The sequence below is a fragment of the Salmo trutta genome, chromosome 13 (genome assembly GCF_901001165.1).
Source record: "Salmo trutta chromosome 13, fSalTru1.1, whole genome shotgun sequence".
In the NCBI taxonomy this organism is placed as follows: Eukaryota; Metazoa; Chordata; class Actinopteri; order Salmoniformes; family Salmonidae; genus Salmo; species Salmo trutta.
In genome coordinates, this window is record NC_042969.1 from 16,881,163 (window position 1) to 16,903,768 (window position 22,606).

The following is a 22,606-nucleotide window of genomic DNA, read 5'->3' on the forward strand; positions in this document are numbered from 1 at the left end:
CCTGCTGCAGTGTGTACAAACCTGGTCAAGAACTACAGGAAACGTATGATCTCTGTAATTGCAAACAAAGGTTTCTGTACCAAATATTAAATATTAAGTTCTGCTTTTCTGATGTATCAAATACTTATGTCATGCAATAAAATGCAAATGAATTACTTAAAAATCATACAATGTGACCTTCTGGATTTTTGTTTTAGATTCCGTCTCTCACAGTTGAAGTGTACCTATGATAAAAATTACAGACCTCTACATGCTTTGTAAGTAGGAAAACCTGCAAAATCGGCAGTGTATCAAATACTTGTTCTCCCCACTGTATATAGGTGTAGGAGGTAAAAATTATGTTGAATAATATTAAACTACATTCATCAATCTGACTATATGGCTATAGGGCATAAACGTATACCAATGAATCGAGCCAGCTTGCAAGTCTGCGCATCAACACTCGGATACTATAATTACATTTGTTCTAAGATACCTTTATGTGATTATTAAGAGGCTTATGGGAATTATGAGCTGTCTATTGCAATCATACTCTAAGCTTTAATTGATCAAGTCTATCTTAGCCATAGCTGTAGTTAGGACCTATGCATAATGGAATGCTATGTGTAGAGGGTAGATAACATATACCAATAGACCTACTAAATTATAAATGCAAAGTCAAATCAAAGAATTACTCTTTAAAACGATTAATGCATTTTCACAAATAAACGTATACGATTTATTAGTCACAAAATAATTGACACTCAAACAATTCCAGTGTACATGGAATAGATTACACAATACAACAGAGTTAATGACTATCACTGATAGGCTAACACTAACGTGGTTATATGTCTCTTCAGAATAACCTCCAAGAGACAATACTGTGTCTAATACACACAGGAGGCTTACGGATACAGGATTCTCATACGTAAAAACAGAGTCTCCATGAACAGTTTCAGACCATCTTTTTTTCTTCCCAGAGCGCCAACTCTCAGTATCTCCCATCGTCTACTTAAAATCACTTTGCTTTGTCCAAACAATAAACAAAAGGCATTAAACATCACTTGCATTCTTGGATCTAATCATTACAACTCTTATTTAAAGGATAGGAGCTTACGTCTGTGTTGCTCCCTCTTTGAAATGTCCGCCCTCCAACAAACAGATGAACACAGTAAAGAAACCCATAGCACTTACGGCACAATAGGACACATCAATGTTTGAAGCTCTTTACAAACCTCTTGAAACAAACCAAACAAGATCAGTTAATTCACTCCTCCAACAGTGTCTGTACTCCCAGGGGCCTGTGGGAACGTCACACCCCGGAGAAAGCCACAGATAAGGGGTGTTTGACCCTTGTGATAGACCACATATGGTCAGCCATACGGACAATGTCCTAAATCGTGGTTGAGTCATCACACTGGAGCTCGGTGCCTGCAACTCGCCAGACGTGTGTGTCACCTTCTCTCATGTCCAGATGTCATTTTTGGTGAGTTTGGACATTTACAAGCAAATGTGAACGAGAGACATTATGCAAATGAACAAAGTTTTGAACAGTACTGGCTCTGGAGTCAGCATGTATACACGCTGTGTCTGTGTGGAGTCTGGAGCTGCTAGGGAAATGGGCCTGCCTGCTCTGCTTGGAGGAGCCCGTCAGTCTGGAGGAGCAGACTGACTGGCCGAGAACAGAAGATAAAAAACACAAGGAAATCAAGATAGCAGTGGCATCTGTACAATAACTCATCCAAAGAGCTTTGACTTCTCAAACACGGCAGAAAGCTAACACAATATGATGCCCATCTCCATTTTAATTTAGCCACTTACTTAGCTAACTAGAGGGCCCGGCTCTAGCCTTTTGGGGGCACTAAGTGAGATTTGGTTGGGTGCCCCCACCTTGCGGCAAAACATTTTAGTGGCCCCCTCTAGGTGTTGGAGAGAACATTTTTAGTTTTAAAAGTGCATTTCCTGCAATTCTACACATTTTGCCATAGGCGGAAAGAAAACGTTGCAATTTTATAACACATTTCATTAAATTCTATTAATTTTGACATGGGGCAGAGAGAAAATAAATTCAGTTTCAAAGCTAATTTCCTGCAATTCTACACATTTTGAAATGGTATGCCATGTTACTATGATATCTGAGTGACAATAAATAACAAAATCAATGTGGGCCCCCTTGAGGTCAGGGCCTCTGGGCAAATGCCCTGCCTGCCCAGTCAGCATTTGGCCATGATCACTACAAGTTTAGATAGCTGGCTAGACTAACTACCAATCTAGAAAGTGTTAGCTGACATGGTTAATTGAGTGACTGTCAGTGACTGACATAACAAGAGAAAAACTGCTTATGCACCTGGTGTATAATACTATTCTTACTCTCAATAGTAAGTTGAGACCCTGACTGAGTTTTCTTTGTTTGGGGGCCCCAATGTCGTCTATGCCTGTAACCGGCCATGGCTAACTAGCCAGTTAAACCAAATACACAGCTCTACTCACCAGCTCCCGCTTTCTCATGTTTTGCTATTTACAAACAAACACGTGACTAGCTCAAATGTTCTGGGGAACTACGGTAAGCTTCATAATGTAAAATAATGTGACAGGTTAAATGAAGAACGTGATCTGCTTTATCTCCTAATGTATTGCACCAGGTGTTTAAAAATTAGCTCCACATATTCAGATTTATTGAAATAGTTTCAATGGTATACGGTATATAAGATATACCACCCAACGGTAGTGGAGACGTTTGATTTAATGAAATGGCATGTTATTCTAACAGAGCCAATAAGCTGTGTGTGTGTGTGTGTGTGTGTGTGTGTGTGTGTGTGTGTGTGTGTGTGTGTGTGTGTGTGTGTGTGTGTGTGCGTTCATGTGTGTGTGTATTCTGCCGTTCATCATACTGCAATATCATGTGTCCCAGGGGATGCGACATCTCTCCCTCTTCAAATATGTAAGAGGTTCTCTTCTGCCCGTTATGATGGTTATAAATGTGGGCCTATAACTCTACTGTGACAAACGATTACAGCCAACTCAACAGGCGGTGTGTGTGTGTTATTAATGTCAGCCCTCATATCTCACCTGAGGTAGATGTGTCCTAGGGACCAAAGCATCTGTGTGCATGTGTGTGTTTGTGTAAGCAGATGTGTTTTGTCATATTTCCTAGTTGTGTACTAGTTGAGCATCACTCTACATTAACTAGTTGTGCCCTCTGTCCCTCAAAAGTGTATCTTGTCTTTCGCTTTGAAGCTGCCTCCCGAAGGCCATGTATTATAAGAATCTATTTTGCATTCGTTAAATGTTCTTTTAAAGTGGTTTCCTTTGAGCAAAACCTTGAAAAAAACCTGTATATTCTGGCAAAGCCACTGTGTCTGTGGAGGGGTGTGTGTGTGTGTGTGTGTGTGAGTGTGTGGGTGTGTGTGTGTGTGTGTGTGTGTGTGCGTACGTGCATGTGTGTGCATGTTGCTTCCAGGAGAGTCGGACAGTGATGAATATTCAGGCTTTGAAAGTGATAGTACTCTTCAATTGGGCTTTGGGGCCTCTATCTCTCTCTCACTCTCACACTCTCTCTTGGTCTCTCTTTCACACTCTCTCTCGCTTTCACTCACGCTCTCTCTCTCGCTGTCTCTGTTAGAACTAGAGGCATCCTCATTGCATCAGACACATATTTTCCCATAAGCCACTGGTTTTCTCTACGACATGTGGACTGAAATGCCCTCTGCTTATCTCAGCTATTCTTCAATTACATGCAGAATAATATTACACCACCACGGATTCAATATTTCATTTCTTGCCTGTTAATTCTGTTCAATCGCTCGTCTACCCCAGAGGCTCTCCCTGGTCTTTCATCCCTCTATCATTTATCCTCTTCTCTCCCTCCCTTTGTCCTCATCCATCCCTCACTCCCTGGGCTACTGTAGGCCAAACAGAATCACACCCTGTGGACATCCTACTAACGAAAAGAGAGAGAGAGAGAGAGAGAGAGAGAGGGGCTTTTTTTTCTTCAAAAAGTTGTTTGTGTTTCTACTCCTCCCTCTCACTCCCTCGCTCTCCCCCAGGTGAGAAAGAAGAGAACACCTTTTTAATTAGCGTATCAGAAGCTCAAAGTAAAGCAAATTGTTTAAATTACAGTCAGAAATTTCCTGTGGGGAACAGTTCAAGCACCCATTTATTTAATCCTTTCTTCAAAACAACAACAACAAAAAGAGAACAAAAGAAAACAGCTAGTGGCATGAAGCATCTATCAGGAACAAGGCCAGCCTTGTTAATGGCTGCCATCCCATTCTATCAGACAGATAAAGGAGGAGGAGGAGAAGAGGGGAGCAGAATACCTGATTATGAAGTTGCCAAACCTGTTAGTGTGGGCCGTAATGGATCCAAGACAAAAGGCTTACATAGAAATGCTAATAAGACCAATTACACTGTGTACAACACATTAGGAATTCTTTCCAGGACATAGACTGACCAGGTGAATCCAGGTGAAAGCTATTATCCCTTATTGATGTCACTTGTTAAATACACTTCAATCAGTGTAGATGAAGGGGAGTAGACAGGTTAAAGAAGGATTTTTAAGCCTTGAGAATAGGCTTTAAAATAAATGCTAGTAAGAACAATTGTAATATAAATGCTATTCTCGCTTTATAGCCCAGCTAATGGTTATTTCATCTCACTTATTGATGTTGAGCTGACCTGTCAGACTAAAGGTATTTCAATCAGATCCACTCATCATTATGATTCCTATCCTCACTAACTGGATCAATACCTTTATGCGCGGTTAGCCTATAGGACGAGTCAGCTGTGGACCAGAAAGTGTTTGTTTTCCTGAGGTTCTGCCCAGTCTGCTAAGAGGCTCAGTGGTTCTGCTCCCTCCTCTTTAATGGAATACCGGGAACACTGTTTACTCTTTTAACTGAGAAACACCTCCGGCCCTCTCTGGTTCCCATGGAGCCAGGAAACCGTGGCGATGGTGTCAGTGGAGAGCAGAGGCGGATTAACGTCCCCCCCTGCCGGTAACCTTGCCAGCCTCGACACACACAGGGAGGGGACAACACTAAGCCTGAAGGGACAGGGGCACACACATAAACACACGAATGCACACACACACACACACGCACACAAACACACGAGGCAATGCCTGAATGGATTGGAATGGTGGATGCTGTGACAGACATAGGCAGACACACCAATGCATGCATGCACAGACAGACTAACAGATACACACACACACACTCCGCGTACAACTGAGCAGCTATTAATTTGGGGTCAGAACACTCCCCTCTAACAGAGCGGCGTACAGTTGTTTCCGGGGGGGGGGGGGGTGCTGTAATGTGCTTCCTGTGTGGTGTAGTTTGGGAACGGCTGTAGGGCCGTTGATGGTCCTGGTCCTCTTGGGGAGGTTAGAGGGTTTGTTATTCTTCAGAGGCCAGAGCCAAGCAGGGAACTGCATTATTAAACACGATAAGACCTCATGAACTCTGAACACGCTGATGCTACAGCTCCTCTGACCACACTAACCACTGGACAACAACAGGATTACAAATATTAGAAGCTGAGGACTGTCCTAAATATGTCAAGTGTAACATCGGGGTATCTGGTGTACTGTAGGTACAATAATATGTTTGGATGAGTGATGATGAACTGCTTTAGAGTTTGTACATATCCAATTGTACGAGTTGACGAAAGAACTTCATGCTATTTTTTGTGTGCAAGCCAAGGTGTGATCACTGTGATCTCTGACCCTTACATTAGCCGAGGGGCGTCTCTCCCTGCCCTGCTCTCCCTCGGGTCATCGTGGCTGGGGTCAGAGAGCACACCTGTGGGAGGATATTCAAGGTCAATCAATAAAGCATATAGAGCCTTCAGCCATCATATTGGGAACTGAACCGGGTAGATTTGGGTCCTTTGTTACTAATACAACAATGGTAGAAGAAATATGTGGTTTCTATGTACTTTTCTTTCTCATACTGAATAGTGCATAGCATAGCAGAGAGAGAGAGAGAGAGAGAGAGAGAGAGAGAGAGAGAGAGAGAGAGAGAGAGAGAGAGAGAGAGAGAGAGAGAGAGAGAGAGAGAGAGAGAGAGAGAGAGAGAGAGAGAGAGAGAGAGAGAGAGAGAGAGAGAGAGAGAGAGAGAGAGAGAGAGAGAGAGAGAGAGAGAGAGAGAAATGTGTTTGTGTGTCTGCCGTGTACTGTAGTGGTCCAAAAATACTCTAGAAAGCTCCCTATACTTTCAATGCATTATTCCCCAAAATGTGGGTAAACTGTGTTTACTTGCGTTTACCTTCCACTACACCACTGGTGCCACGTGTGTGTGTGTGCGTGTACGTACATATTCCTGTGTGTACAAAATCTTGTGTGTGTGCATCTCCCTGTGCTTACGCGTGTTGTCTGCTTACGTGTGTGTGTGTGACAGATGTGAAGAAACATATTGACATCACTTAGACAGTGTATAGGCGCTAAACATGAACAGCCACAAGAGAGCTGCTCTCAGCCAGGTAAATTGCCAATTCATTTGTGAAATCGACTAAGTGAAGGCCTCCTCCAATGCACAGACAATCTTTCTCTGCAAGACACCCACTGTGAGAAGAGGACCAGGGATAAACAACTTTGGCATCAAATTAGCTCTCAGTTTTACAGCCCATTGACCATGATAGACCAACGCTTTAATGATTAGCCTAACCTGTCTGTTTATGTGTGTCAGAGGAAAAAAGTGTGTGTGTGTGTGTGTGTGTGTGTGTGTGTGTGTGTGTGTGTGTGTGTGTGTGTGTGTGTGTGTGTGTGTGTGTGTACAGTACGTGTGTGTTGGAGCCTTCCAGTCCCATCCAGGCCTCTGAGCTCTGGCGGCCCACTGGAGGGCCAAGGTGACTGGGGTCGGCCAGCAGAGAGCTGCCTGCCAGATGGACAGCCAGCCTAGACAGGGTTAGACCTGATACACTCACACACACACCCTGATGGTTGCAATATACCTCACCTTAGACTCTACACACAAACCTGTTCCCCTGCCACTTATACACCACTGCCTTTCTCCCCCAACACATTTATCATTAGTCTGGAATAGAGACTTTGACCAGAAGCAGATGTTGTATGTTTCTCTATAGACAGATCTATAAATGCATTTTAAGCTGCAGGATAGATGGAAGTATGAAAAGGACAGTACTGTATAAGCAGTGTTATAGTGAATTAAAGGCAAATATGACATTGTCCCCTCCTCCCCTCTTGTTGTCCATGGTCACCCTCATCTTAGCTGTACCTGCCTACTCGGTGCCATCTGTGCCCATCCACTGACTGGGGTCATGCAATAAACCTTGCAGTCAGAGAACTGGACAAGGAGAGATGGTTGTATGGAGGGGGATATGGGGTGCTGGGGATGTGTATGTTGGTTATTAGATACAGGGTAACAGATTAGATTTCCCTCAATATGGTGCTGTCTCTGGCTCTTGACAGCTGTCACTCACACATTAACCCACTTTGCCTCACACACGCGCAGACACACACACACACACAAGGTTTTTGTTTACAGACCTTTATCGAGACGGTTCTGATGAGTAATCATTGGATTCGTTTCACACATATCCTCTTCATTCGTTTGTTTAGCATCTGTCTCTCTCCACCTCTCTACTTGTTTATCAGGCGCAGACGACCTTGTTCATCACATTCTGATGGGTTCATCACATTCCGATCTGTTCAAGCCTCAGGACAGCACTCACAAAACATGTCCCAACCAAATCATCACGAAGCAAAAATCTAAAAATATCTCCTATTGGGAAGACACATGGTGGCAGACTAACCACCGTGACTGTCGTGACTGAGAAAAACACTGACTATGTACAGACTCAGTGAGCACAGCATGGCCATAGAAACCGTCCGTCACAGACAAATCTGGCTACCCAGAGAGGACAGCCTGGCTATAGAGACTGGTCATCACAGACAGATCTGGCTACCCAGAGAGGACAGACTAGCTATAGAGACTGGTCATCACAGACAGATCTGGCTACCCAGAGAGGACAGGCGGGCTATAGAGATCGGTCATCACAGACAGATCTGGCTACTCAGAGAGAACAGCCTGGCTATAGAGACTGGTCATCACAGACAGATCTGACTACTCAGAGAGGACAGGCTGGCTATAGAGACCGGTCATCACAGACAGATCTGGCTACTCAGAGAGGACAGCCTGGCTATAGAGACTGGTCATCACAGACAGATCTGGCTACCCAGAGAGAACAGGCTGGCTGTAGAGACCGGTCATCACAGACAGATCTGGCTACCCAGAGAGGACAGCCTGGCTATAGAGACTGGTCATCACAGACAGATCTAGCTACTCAGAGAGGACAGCCTGGCTATAGAGACTGGTCATCACAGACAGATCTGACTACTCAGAGAGGACAGGCTGGCTATAGAGACTGGTCATCACAGACAGATCTGGCTACTCAGAGAGGACAGCCTGGCTATAGAGACTGGTCATCACAGACAGATCTGGCTACCCAGAGAGGACAGCCTGGCTATAGAGACTGGTCATCACAGACAGATCTGGCTACCCAGAGAGGACAGGCTGGCTATAGAGACCGGTCATCACAGACAGATCTGACTACTCAGAGAGGACAGCCTGGCTATAGAGACTGGTCATCACAGACAGATCTGGCTACCCAGAGAGGACAGGCTGGCTATAGAGACCGGTCATCACAGACAGATCTGGCTACCCAGAGAGGACAGGCTGGCTATAGAGACCGGTCGTCACAGACAGATCTGGCTACCCAGAGAGGACAGGCTGGCTATAGAGACTGGTCATCACAGACAGATCTGGCTACCCAGAGAGAACAGCCTGGCTATAGAGACTGGTCATCACAGACAGATCTGGCTACCCAGAGAGGACAGGCTGGCTATAGAGACCGGTCATCACAGACAGATCTGGCTACTCAGAGAGGACAGCCTGGCTATAGAGACTGGTCATCACAGACAGATCTGACTACTCAGAGAGGACAGGCTGGCTATAGAGACCGGTCATCACAGACAGATCTGGCTACTCAGAGAGGACAGCCTGGCTATAGAGACTGGTCATCACAGACAGATCTGGCTACCCAGAGAGAACAGGCTGGCTGTAGAGACTGGTCATCACAGACAGATCTGGCTACCCAGAGAGGACAGCCTGGCTATAGAGACTGGTCATCACAGACAGATCTGGCTACTCAGAGAGGACAGCCTGGCTATAGAGACTGGTCATCACAGACAGATCTGACTACTCAGAGAGGACAGGCTGGCTATAGAGACTGGTCATCACAGACAGATCTGGCTACTCAGAGAGGACAGCCTGGCTATAGAGACTAGTCATCACAGACAGATCTGGCTACCCAGAGAGGACAGACTAGCTATAGAGACTGGTCATCACAGACAGATCTGGCTACCCAGAGAGGACAGGCTGGCTATAGAGACCGGTCATCACAGACAGATCTGACTACTCAGAGAGGACAGCCTGGCTATAGAGACTGGTCATCACAGACAGATCTGGCTACCCAGAGAGGACAGGCTGGCTATAGAGACCGGTCATCACAGACAGATCTGGCTACCCAGAGAGGACAGGCTGGCTATAGAGACCGGTCGTCACAGACAGATCTGGCTACCCAGAGAGGACAGGCTGGCTATAGAGACTGGTCATCACAGACAGATCTGGCTACCCAGAGAGGACAGCCTGGCTGTAGAGACTGTGCTCACTCTGGTCTCAGAGTGAAATATGTAGCTTCCTGCCACACCCGTAGGGACAGCCAGTGGAACGACCAACCAGAGCATTACCATGGCTACCTGTGTCTTTATCACTAGTTCATTACTGTCCTCATTCATTTCTTACTGTGGTGTCTGGTTAATTGTTACTACTCATTGAGTATTATTATTGTTCCTATTATTATCTTTCTGCGTCATCATTGATTTTATATGTGTCTGTACTGTATGTGGTAACACCTTCCATCCCAATTAATCCAATAGAATTTGAGAGAGATAGATAGAGGGAAAGGGAAAGAGATGAACAGATGAAAGAAAGCAAGATGAGCGATGAGCTCCTGAATCTTTCAGCTTAAAAAAAGAGATGGATTTAGGGTTAACTTTGTTACAGAATACTACCCTCAACAACATAACGAAGGATTTTTACAACCAAGGAGTTTTACTGCCAAGGACTATCCAGCAAACTGTCTGACAAACCAACAACTATCAAAAGAAGCAAAACAGAAACCCTTGAACTGAGTAAGTAATGTTCAATCTGAAACTACTTTGAAAGCCTAGATGGAAAAGAACATCACAGTAATCTCTAGATAGTTAACTTTATAAGTACTGAATGCTAAGTTAAAAGATTAAAAGGCTACCGAGCTTGTTAGGAAAGAACAGAACCGGTTGCAACATGAATTAGCACTGAAGTGTGAAGTGAGAGGTATGAAGACCCTGAGCCCAACAACGGCAGCAGAGTTCCTCCCCCACCCAAATGTAGAGGCCTCTTTGGCCCCTGCTCCATGGCTTTCCCCTGTGCAGAGGTCACCAAAGTACAGTACCCCTTCGATAATAAAAATGACAAGGCACGGAAAGAGTACGAAGAGAAGCTCCACATGGACAATCCAGAGACACTTTTTGCTGACTGCTACAATGGGAACGTAAGCAACTTCATCTTTCACACTGGCCATCCCTGGGCATTGGCACACAGCTATAAGAGCACACTGCACCTCTTTTAAGAGAGCTGGTATTGGAGGAGGGTGGAAAATGAGAATACTGGAAAACGAGGATCCTGAGACCGAGACACTCTCTCTCAACGTGTACAAGAATGGAACAGTGCTGTTGCAGGGCAACTTCATACATTTCCAACAGGACTTCAAAAGAATCAAGAAGAGCACGGAGAAGCTTTCTCTTGGTGAAACTCCCCTCCCCGAGTGAGTCTGATCACCCCCCCCCCCAACAAGACCCGGGGGCGGAAGGTGGAGAAAGACGGCTGTCTGAGAGAGCTGGCTGCACTCCTGTCTGTGGTGAGAGAACTTAACAAGGACAGAGGGGAACACACAGCCCAGCTAACAGCACTGCAGGAGGAGGTGAGAAAGCTGAGGTGTGACAATGAACCACTCATGAGAGAGCTGGCCAATCCACCAGAACAGCCCACTTCAGACCCCGACCACAGCCTTAACACCATAGCAGGACAGACAAGGCAGGATCCAACAACCCAGCAGATTCCCCCTCCTGGCACCGCCCATGTCAGCCCACCGGATAGCTCTCCTGACAACACCCCCAAACCCACTGAGGACACACAAAAGACAAAGATTGTGCTCCTAATTGACTCAAATGGGAAAACTTTTTCCAAAACACCAAGTGGCTAAACTCTGGTGTCCGAACACCCGACACGCCCTAGAGCTGCTGTCTGAGGACCAACTAGGATCCCCCAGCCACATCATAATACACACAGGCACAAATTACCTGAGGGCCCAGCAGGAAAGGGTGGCCACAGCACTCAATGGAGTGATTGAAAAAGTATCTTCCACTTTCCCCAACGCACAAGTGGTGATCTCCACCCTGCTACCACGAAAATACTTTCACCTTGCCACCCTACAGCGGGTGAATGCAAGCATTTCCAGGGACTGTGCCTCAAAACCAAATGTTTACTGGTCCCACCCCTCCCACCCTGGACTTTGTCCACAAGGCAGCAGTCCCTACCTTGACCAGGACCCTGAAGGAACTCACCCTCAACCACAACCCCAGCACCTCACCTCACACAGGAGCATCTGAGAAAAGGACACCCCGCCCAGACCAGTGAGACACCCTCCCAGAACTGCGAGACACCCTCCCGGAGATCCTGCACCAAAAGGGTCCACATTAAGAGGACCTACACCCAGACCACAGCACCACCATCCCCAACCAGTCGACCCCTCCCCAAACAAACCCTAACCACACCCTATATAGCCCCCACCCGCCCCCATCTCAGTCTTATTCCCCTTCTACCCCCCCCCCATTTCCTGCACCCCTGCAGCAAGGACCTCAACATGACAGCCACACATATGCACAGGCTGTGAACAGAGCAACAGGCCCAACCCCCACGATTACACCCACCCAAGCCCCATCCTGCAACCCCAGAGGGATGTACCAGATGCTCAGCATGCTCTGCTCACACCTAATGCTCACATCTAAGCCTAAACCACACTAGAATCTCCATACTTTAATGAAGACAGCTTCTTCATCCTAGAGGGGGAGATCAATAATTTCCAGACCCAGGGACATGTACTAGTCTGTGGCGACCTAAATGCCAGAACTGGAAAGAACCTGACACCCTCAGCACACAGAGGAACAAACACCTACCTGGAGGTGACGGCATTTCCTCCCCAACATGCCCCGCTAGACAACTATGACAAAACAACCAACAAAAACAGGTCACAACTCCTGCAGCTCTGTTGCACGCTGGGTATATACATAGTCAGTGGTAGGCTTTGAGGTGACTCCTGCGGTAGGTACACCTACAGCTCATCTCATGGTAGCAGTGCTGTAGACTACTTTATCACTGACCTCAACCCAGAGTCTCTCAGAGCGTTCACAGTCAGCCCACCGACACCCCTATCAGATCACAGCAAAATCACAGTCTACTTGAACAGAGCAACCCTCAATCATGAGGCATCCAAGCTGAACAAACTGCATACTATTAAGAAATGCGAAAGATAGAAGGAAAGTAGTGTGGAAACCTACCAAAAAACAATTGGTCCACAACAAATTCAATCCCTTTCAGACAACTTCCTGGACAAAAGGTTTCACTGCAATAGTGAAGGTGTAAACTTGACAGTCCAAAGCCTAAATAATATATTTTACTATTTAGCTTCCCTATCAAATCTAAACATTTCAAGCAGACAATCTAAGAAAATTAACAACATTGACAAATGGTTTGAGGAACCTATCCAACCAAAAACACAGAGACCCGGAAAACCTGAGCCTTTTTTAAAAATGTATTTCACCTTTATTTAACCAGGTAGGCTAGTTGAGAACAAGTTCAGCCATTTGAGAAATCAAGGCTATTGAGTCTGCCGATAAGAATGTGGTGATTGACAGAGTCGAAAGCCTTGGCCAGGTCGATGAAGACGGCTACACAGTACTGTCTTTTATCGACGGTGGTTATGATATCGTTTATGACCTTGAGCGTGGCTGAGGTGCACCCATGACCAGCTCGGAAACAAGATTGCATAGAGGAGAAGGTACGGTGGGATTCGAAATGGTCGGTGATCTGTTTAACTTGGCTTTCAAAGACTTTAGAAAGGCAGGGCAGGATGGATATATGTCTATAACAGTTTGGATCTAGAGTGTCTCCCTTTGAAGAGCGGGATGACCGCGGCAGCTTTCCAATCTTAGGGGATCTCAGATGATACGAAAGAGAGGTTGAACAGGCTAGTAATAGGGGTTGCAACAATGTCAGCGGATAATTTTAGAAAGAGAGGGTCCAGATTGTCTAGCCCAGCTGATTTGTAGGGATCCAGATTTTGCAGCACTTTCATAACATCAGCTGCCTGGATTTGGGTGAAGGAGAAGCAGATGGGAGGGGGGGCTTGGGCAAGTTGCTGCAGGGGGTGCAGAGCTGTTGACCAGGGTAGAGGTAGCCAGGTGGAAAGCATGGCCAGCCATAGAAAAATGCTTATTGAAGTTATCGATTATCGTAGATTTTATCAGTGGTGACAATGTTTCCTATCCTCAGTGCAGTGGGCAGCTGGGAGGAGGTGCTCTTATTCTCCATGGACTTTACAGTGTCACAAAACTTTTTGGAATTAGTGCTGCAGGATGCAAATTTCTGTTTGAAAAAGCTAGCCTTAGCTTTCCTAACTGACTGTTTTTATTGGTTCCTGACTTCCCTGAAAAGTTGAACATTCAATGCTAATGTAGAACGCCACAGGATGTTTTTGTGCTGGTCAAGGGCAGTCAAGGGCTATATCTGTTCTTAGATCTACATTTTTTTAATGGGGCATGCTTATTTAAGATGGTGAGGAAAGCACTTTTAAAGCGCAACCAGGCATCCTCTACTGATGGGATGAGGTCAATATCCTTCCAGGATACCCGGGCCAGGTCGATTAGAAATGCCTGCTTGTGTTTTAGGGAGCTTTTGACAGTGATGAGGGGTGGTCGTTTGACCGCGGACCCATTACGGATGCAGGCAATGAGGCAGTGATTGCTGAGATCTTGGTTGAAGACAGCAGAGGTATATTTAGAGGGCAAGTTGGTCAGCATGATATCTAAGAGGGTACCCATGGTTACGGATTTAGGGTTGTACCTGGTAGGTTCCTTGATAATTTGTGTGAGATTGAGGGCATCTAGCTTAGATTGTAGGATGGCCGGTGTGTTAAACATATCCCAGTTTAGGTCACCTAACAGCACGAGCTCTGATGATAGATGCGGGGCAATCTGTTCACATATGGTGTCCAGGGCACAGCTGGGGGCAGAAGGTGGTCTATAACAAGCGGCAACAGTGAGAGACTTGTTTCTGGAAAGGTGGATTTTTAAAAGTAGAAGCTCAAATTGTTTGGGCACAGACCTGGATAGTAAGACAGAACTCTGCAGGCTATCTCTGCAGTAGATTGCAACTCCACCCCCTGTGGCAGTTCTATCTTGTCGGAAAATGTTGTGGTTAAGGATGGACATTTCTGGGTTTTTGGTGGTCTTCCTAATCCAGGATTCAGACACGACTAGATTTGCTTAGAATTCCGTTGCATTATTTTATGTTATTTTATAGTATGAAGAATACAATTGACAAAGCTGAATTAAATAGAAAGGATATTTTCTCCAAAAGATTTGAGGGAGTGCGCACATGCGGCTATTCTGTGTTGAACGGTTAACAAAGAAATAGGTCCTCCCATATGCTTAATTTAAAGTTATTAATGTAACTTTAGTTGTTCCACAAACGTTGGGCTGTATGTTTTGATTTTTAATACATTGTAAGGCTGCATGATGCGACTCTAATGATGATTTGAAAAAAGTCACTCTGCTTATTTTTTGCGCAGGCTGTACACACTTCATCAGTCTCTCATTCACAATTCGACAAGCACTTGATAATGCCTCGAATTTCCCGGCAGTATCCCCTTTGTGTGGCCCGGAGTGTTGCGTTGTGCCCTTCTCCCTGAGTGCTGCGTACTCCGAAGCACCTCTCACTCACATGGCTCTCCATCACCTGATCGGGTCTTTCTCACAGGCTACAAGGGAAGACAAACACATCAGGGACGCAACTACATGTGTCCTTATCCAATTCAGAGGTGCATATTGAAGATTTTGGAAGAACTGTCCACATTTACTTTTCGTCAACCAACAAGATGAGTAGACCTACAGAACAGCAAAAGCACTAGCCTATGTCAATCTACTATCCCCCACAGTACAAAAGTTGACCTATTTTATTTTGTGCAAGAAATAAATATTCCAAACATAGTCAGGGACAGTTGTGGGATGCGATAGATCTCAAATCGATACAACCACTAGCATCAAAATAACTTTTTTACGTAATTTGGCTGACGCAACCAATCAGAATGTTTAGCTTAAAATGTTGATAAACTATTAGGCTATTTCTTCACATTATAAGTGCAGCAATGCGCACAAGGCAGTAGGCTATAAGCGCAAATGTTCCATTAGTGGAAAACACCATTTACAAAAGTGATCGCAAATGTGATTATGCATGTAATGCTTTTGTTATGAAGGTGCATTTTTATGGTGAAAAGGATCTTCTCCAAACTTGAAACTCACGCACTGCTTATATATGCCAGTAAGGCTCTACACCCCTTTTAAAGAAGATTAATGTGCTTAATTTTAAGAAGTTATTTGGCCACTTTAGTTGTCATACAACCATTATCAAAACATGTAGGCCTATGGGCTAGGCTACATGAGGTATGCGACTATGATTCGGAAAAGTACAAAATAAAAGGCATTGTTTCTTGCCTTATGCTGGGCATCATTCACAAGTGATAATGTATAATTCACAAGTGATAGGCTAATATTGTCACCCATCAGACTATTCTTGATTTAATCTTGTCTTTACATATTGTCACGTCCTGACCAGCAGATGGAGCTGTTGTAGTAGTTTGGGGGTCAGGACGTGGCAGTCTTGTGTGTGTGTTTGATTGTTCTGTGTGTCTTGTGACTCCTGATCAGGAACAGCTGGGGATCGTTGTTCCTGATTGGGAGTCATATATGTAGGAGTATGTTTGTCACTGGGGTTTGTGGGTGGTTGTTTTGCACTGCGTTTTTTAGCCTGCAAACTGTTGCTGCTGTTGTGTTTATTGTTTCCTGTGGATGCTTTACTCCTTTTGTTGGGTAATTAAAAATGAGTATTCACATACCTGCTGCGCCTTGGTTCATTTCAGAAGACAGCCGTTACACATATACTAAATCATATATGTGTGAAATGTGTTTTGATTTAGAATGGACCATTATCATGCACCTGTTGGAACAGGGGCAGGGGAAGAAAATACATGTAATCTCTGCACTTAAATAGCGAATGGAGGACGCTTCTCCTGTGCTTCATTTTCATGCCAGCCAGGTAGACTATACTCCTGTTGCAAAGATAAGCAATGTGGTTAATATTAGGAAAGTTGAGAAATAAATATATTAGGCCTAGCCTATCGAAAGCTGATGGGATCCTCCTCTTTTTAATAGAGGCCATCACTCTGTTTTCTCACGCAATTGCATAGCCTATAGAAATGTTGATCAACATGAGCTCATGAAGTGTTTGATTAGATTTTCAATTACATTTGCATTGATGTCAGAGTGATTAGAGGGAAAATAGAGTGCTGAGTACCAGGCAGTTAGCAAGTTTGGTAGGTTACTAATAACCATCAGCATCATCAGAGCTTGGAGAAGCCTAATTACCGTGACTAAATTGGTCATGTGGAATTTGACTGCCTTCAAGACTCGTGACCGCCGGTGAAGCGGTAATAGGGTCACCGCAATAGCCCTAAGTGAGACAGAGAGATTGTGATATAGGAGTGAGAGAGGGGGGAATTGTGATATAGGAGTGAGAGAGGGGGATTGTGATATGGGAGTGAGAGAGGTAGGATTGCGATATAGGAGTAAGAGGGGGATTGTGATATAGGAGTTGGAGGGGGGATTGTGATATAGGAGTGAGACGGGGGATTGTGATGGAAATAAATATATAGATACTGGGAGAGAGAAAGGAAAAGGGGAATGAGAGAGGGATAGTGAAAGAAGAGAGAAAAGGAGAGAGGGATAGTGAAAGATGACAGAGATAATGAGAGAGGGATAGTGAAAGAGGAGAGAGAGAAGGAGCGAGGGATAGTGAAAGAGGAGAGAGAGAAGGAGAGAGGAATAGTGAAAGAAGAGAGGGATAGTGAAAGAAGAGAGAGAGGAGAGAGGGAGAGTGAACGAGGAGAGAGAGATAGTGAAAGAGGAGAGAGAGAAGGAGCGAGGGATAGTGAAAGAGGAGAGAGAGAAGGAGAGAGGAATAGTGAAAGAAGAGAGGGATAGTGAAAGAAGAGAGAGAAGGAGAGAGGGAGAGTGAAAGAGGAGAGTGAAGGAGCGAGGGATAGTGAAAGAGGAGAGAGGAGAGAGAGATAGTGAAAGAAGAGAGAGAGGAGAGAGGGAGAGTGAAAGAAGAGAGATAGGAGAGAGGGAGAGTGAAAAAAGAGAGAGAGAAGGAGAGAGGGATAGTGAAAAAAGAGAGACAGAAGGAGTGAGGGATAGTGAAAGAGGAGAGAGAGAAGGAGAGAGGGAGAGTGAAAGAGGAGAGAGAGAAGGAGAGAGGGATAGTGAAAGAGGAGAGAGAGAAGGAGAGAGGGATACTGAAAGAGGAGAGAGTGAAGGAGAGAGGGAGAGTGAAAGAGGAGAGAGGGATAGTGAGAGGGATAGTGAGAGAGGAGAGAGAGATAGTGAAAGAGGAGAGAGAGAAGGAGAGAGGGATAGTGAGAGAGGGGAGAGAGAAGGAGAGAGGGATAGTGAAAGAGGAGAGAGTGAAGGAGAGAGGGAGAGTGAAAGAGGAGAGAGGGATAGTGAGAGGGAGAGGGAAAGAGGAGAGAGAGAAGGAGAGAGGGAGAGTGAAAGAGCAGAGATAGTGGGGTATGATATGGTGCTCCTGTATTAGAATTGACTGGTTGATTAAACAGCCTTGTACAGCAAGGCTGCTCACTCGGGTCTGGAATAGACAGATAAAGGCTCTCGCTCTCTCTCTCTCTCTCTCTCTCTCTCTAATTGGCCACACCTGATGAGTGCTTGTTTCCTTTGAAATTGTATCTGTTTGAATAGACTAAAAAGAACAGCTTTGTATGTATAAAAGAACATGACATGCTAGCTCCATCCTGGTGGCACAGGTCCATGGAAAGAGAACCGAAGATTATACGGTCAAATTTCACTGTTGCTGTGTCATAATAAAAAATACATGTGTTTGCATGATTAACGCCTAAGGAAATGAATTTCCATTTGTCCTATCTGTGCTTGGAGTGAAAACAAGTTAACCCAAAATAAGCTAGCAATGTAATTAAAAGTCAAAACGAAATATTCAGCGAATGTTTTAAGGAAGTTATTTGAAAACCAACAAATAACCTATAAGTTCTGTTTTCAGAGCGTTAATAAAACCTACCAGAAAAACTTTATCGGAACCATAGTAAAACGTTCTCATAACCTCCTTGCAACCTAAAAATGTACGTTTCCAGAACAGGCAACATTTTCAATTCCATCTCACTTCCGTTTTACCAGGCCAGAAATGTATGGTATGTATGTATAATCTATATGTATAATCTATTCCCAGAACCAATGGGAAACCTTAAGTTCCCACGACTTCCAAGGATCCAAATGTTCTAGCTGGGATGCTATTCAAAGGAAAGTTTGGAATTGAGAAATGCACCTCAATTTCCTTCCCACCACACACTGTCGCTGTCTCTAAGTTTGTATCTGAGTATTTTATGGGTTGTGTTTGCTCTGAGCAGTCCTCAACATCTCTGTTAACCATTGTCACCCCTTCTCTCGCCCTCTCATCTCTCTCACTTCCTCTCATCTCTCTCTCCTCCTCTCTCTACCTCCTTTCTCTATCTCCACCCATCTCATCTCTCCCCCTCTCATCTCTCTCACCTCCTCTCATCTCTCTCTCCTCCTCTCTCTACCTCCTTTCTCTATCTCCACCCATCTCATCTCTCCCCCTCTCATCTCTCTCACCTCCTCTCATCTCTCTCTCCTCCTCACCCCTCTCATATCTCCGCCTCTCATCTCTCTCACCTCCTCTCATCTCTCTCTCTGCCTCACCCCTCTCATATCTCCGCCTCTCATCTCTCTCACCTCCTCTCATCTCTCTCTCCTCCTGTCACCCCACATCTATTTATCTTCCCACATCCCCCTCTCTCCCCCGTCACCGTCCTCTCACCCACTGGTCCCTCTCTCATCTCTCTCCTCCTCCCACTTCTCATCCTCCTCTCATCTCTCATTTCCCTCGCAGGAAGAAAGTCATTTTCCGCGGGGATTGAAGTCAGATGGGTTTCTTCCTGCTCTGAAGCAGAGATTGAGAGACCCAAGGCCACCTTTTAATTTTTAAATAAGATGTAAAACTCCACCCTCCACCCAGCGCCACAAAACTGACAAATATCACGGAAAATGATTGCCATGCCGTCTCTCTCAATTTCAGAAAGCGAGCGAGAGAAATAGACAAAGAGAAGAGAGAGTGGGGGATGGAGATAGAGATAAGAGAGAGAGAGAGAGAGAGAGAGAGACCATTCCTTGACAGGTATATGTGGCCTGTGATATCTGTATTTAAATGCACAGTAGAGAGTCATAGACATGACACCCTACTTAATAACCAGCAGAAAAACATGCATATATCTCCCGTTCAAGTATTCCCTTAAGCCTCTTCAAAAACATGCCTCCTTTAACTTTGAGTGTATCACTTGTGTGGACTTGAGATGCAAACAGATAATATCATATTTATATCTGCATAACGGTGGTGTGTTTCGGGACTAAACCAGGTTACAACAGCGGTGTTGTGGGTCAGGGAGTGGTCGTGTTGACATCACACGGCAGACGTAGCTCAAACACAACCCATTAGTGAGATAATTGAGGCCTGGCCACTAGCTTGTCTTGTTATCAGAGGTAATGAGTTATCTAAAGGGTTCAGCTGCCTTTTGGCTTTTGGCTTTGAAGTTGTTTTTAGGTTGTTAGGTTGTTATTCCTGGGAATGAGGATGAGCTTCTCCACACGATCCTTCTTTGATCAGGTTGTAGTCACAACAGTTTGCTGTTGTTTTGTTGTTGTTGGGTTTCTTTTTCTATCCTGTTCCTCTCCTCTCCAGAGAATAGCTGAGTAAGCCCACCCCACACCCACAGTCCTCCCTATTTCCCCGTTTCATAGCTCTCTCTCTCTCTTTCTTCCTCTCCCTCTCCCATTTTCTTTATTCCTCTCTCTCTGTCCCCGGTGGGTGGATTTGTGTCGTAAGCGTAGCGTGAAATGACAAAACGCTCGGAACGCTCAGAGCCAATGTGTGTCTTTGATCTTCGTCACCTTGGACGCCAGCCACCTGTGTCTCGCAGCTATGGCGATAATGTTGCCGTGGAGATTGATGTGAGCGCAGACAGGGCTATACGACTTGCTTGCCCGGAGTTCTGATGAGGCAGGCCCAGAAGGGTCACACTACAGAAACTCTACCTACGTTCAAATCTCCAACTCTTTCCCTATGATTCTTACTTCTCTAAATGCAATATGGGATTGCTGAATGTTGGAATGGATTACAACTATCATATGGTTTAGATCCTGGAGCGTTTGGGGGTCTTATCACTGTTATAAGCCACACACACACACACACACACACACACACACACACACACACACACACACACACACACACACACACACACACACACACACACACACACACACACACACACACACACACTTTCTCTTCTCTTTTTCCACCTCCTCACTCTCACCCACTCCTCCTCTCCTCGCTCCCCTTCTCTCCCCTCTGTTTTATGGTTACTGGCATTGACAGAAATGCTCATGGTGAGGACAGCCATTTGTCAAAGCACTGCGTTGTTAGGTTGTGAGGGTGAGTTTACACTCAGGGGTTTTCATGTCATTCTTTTGCTTTATCTCTGTGTCTGAATGATTGAAAGGTATCTCCTAGTATTGAGTAGACTCTGTTCCTTTCAATCCATATTCTCTGTTGTGTGATTACGGGAGTACATTCTGATCTTACTGGTCTTGTTAAAATGTGTATTTGTACCGCTGCTAATGGTAGGTCGTACTTTATCCCTCAGAGCACACACTGGTTGAATCAATGTTGTTTCCACATCATTCCAATGAAATGACGTTGAACCAACGTGGGATAGACGTTGAATTGACGTGGGTGTGGCTCTGTTATTTAGTCATTCATTTTGTCCCTTCTCTCTCCCGGTAGCTCTGGACGCCACTAAAAACCCATGTGTGAAGGTGCGCTGCCCTCCTCACAGGGTGTGTGTCAGCCACGACTATCAGACAGCCATCTGCACCAACACCAACGACAAGCAGCCTACACACAGGTAAGAGAAAAAGAAGAGTTCCAACCTGATTGTCTTTCTTTCGTTAGCGTCGTTATGGCCTTGATAATGTATAGAATAGAGTTACTTACAGCAGCCCCGGCCTGGTATTAGCCACCACACACCTGGCTGTTAAGTGCAAATCACCACGTTGCAATAGCCTTTCTCTATGTCCATTAAAGTCCATGGAGGTATGTACTCTGCATGAGATTTCATCAAACCTTCTTCTATTACTGCTCTTATCGACGAAGGCCAGAGACCCCACCGAGATGGAGTTTGATTGACAGAGAGAAGAAGAGAAGGGGAGGGGGGAAGAGGGGGAGGAAGAGGGGGAGTGCATAGAATTACATGTAGGATCTCTGTGGGGAAAGGAGGAGGAGGGAGAGAAGGAGGAGGGGGAGGAGGAGGGAGAGAAGTGGGAGGAGGAGGGAGACCAGGAGGAAGGGGAGGAGGAGGAGGGAGAGCAGGAGGAGGAGAAGGAGGGAGAGGAGGAGGAGGAGGAGGAGAGAGCAGGAGGAGGAGGAGAGAGAGCAGGAGGAGGAGGAGGGAGAAAAGGAGGAGGAGGGAAAGGAGGGGGAGGAAGAGGAGGAGGAGAGAATGAGGAGGAAGAGGAGGAGAGGGGAGGCGTGGGCCGCCCTCGATGCTTGATCCTGCGCCTGTCTCTCTCCTCTTCAGTTTAATACAAACAAATATCAATTATGCAATGGCCGTTAAGTGGGAATAAGTGCTTGTTGCTCATAATTACTGACGCCCCGTGGATATACAAACACAAACAGAGCCGTGGCTGAGCCAATACAGTGAGACATCACTGGAGGGCTCCCAACACATCTACTATAGCTACCACTGTTCTGCTGATCCAGTTACAAACACAGAATATATCAGGAACAGAACCCGCCACACACTGTCTGGTGCTCTGGTTAGCTCAGTAGCCCACTTGATCGAGGGCTTCATCATGACGCCTGCAGGGGGATATTTGGGATGTAACTCATTTAAGTCGTAAGGTGAAATGATAGGATGGACACTGGTTCATGTACAGTATGTCTACCAGGTGGGACTTATACAAGTACTGTTCCCTTTACCAAATCTTCATTTTAGCTGTGTGTGTGTGTGTGTGTGTGTGTGTGTGTGTGTGTGTGTGTGTGTGTGTACAGTCGTGGCCATA

At 45.4% G+C, this 22,606-nt stretch overlaps 1 protein-coding gene across 2 annotated transcripts in view; it reads left to right on the forward strand.

Moving 5' to 3' along the window:
* The window catches only part of LOC115205337 (testican-1), a 373,161-nt gene that overhangs the window by 271,211 nt on the left and 79,344 nt on the right, over window positions 1–22,606 (forward strand). For both annotated transcript variants that reach the window (XM_029771183.1, XM_029771184.1), the window contains one exon: window positions 21,327–21,447. In XM_029771183.1, the coding sequence (XP_029627043.1) occupies window positions 21,327–21,447 (121 nt within the window). The remainder of the gene's footprint in view (window positions 1–21,326; window positions 21,448–22,606) is intronic.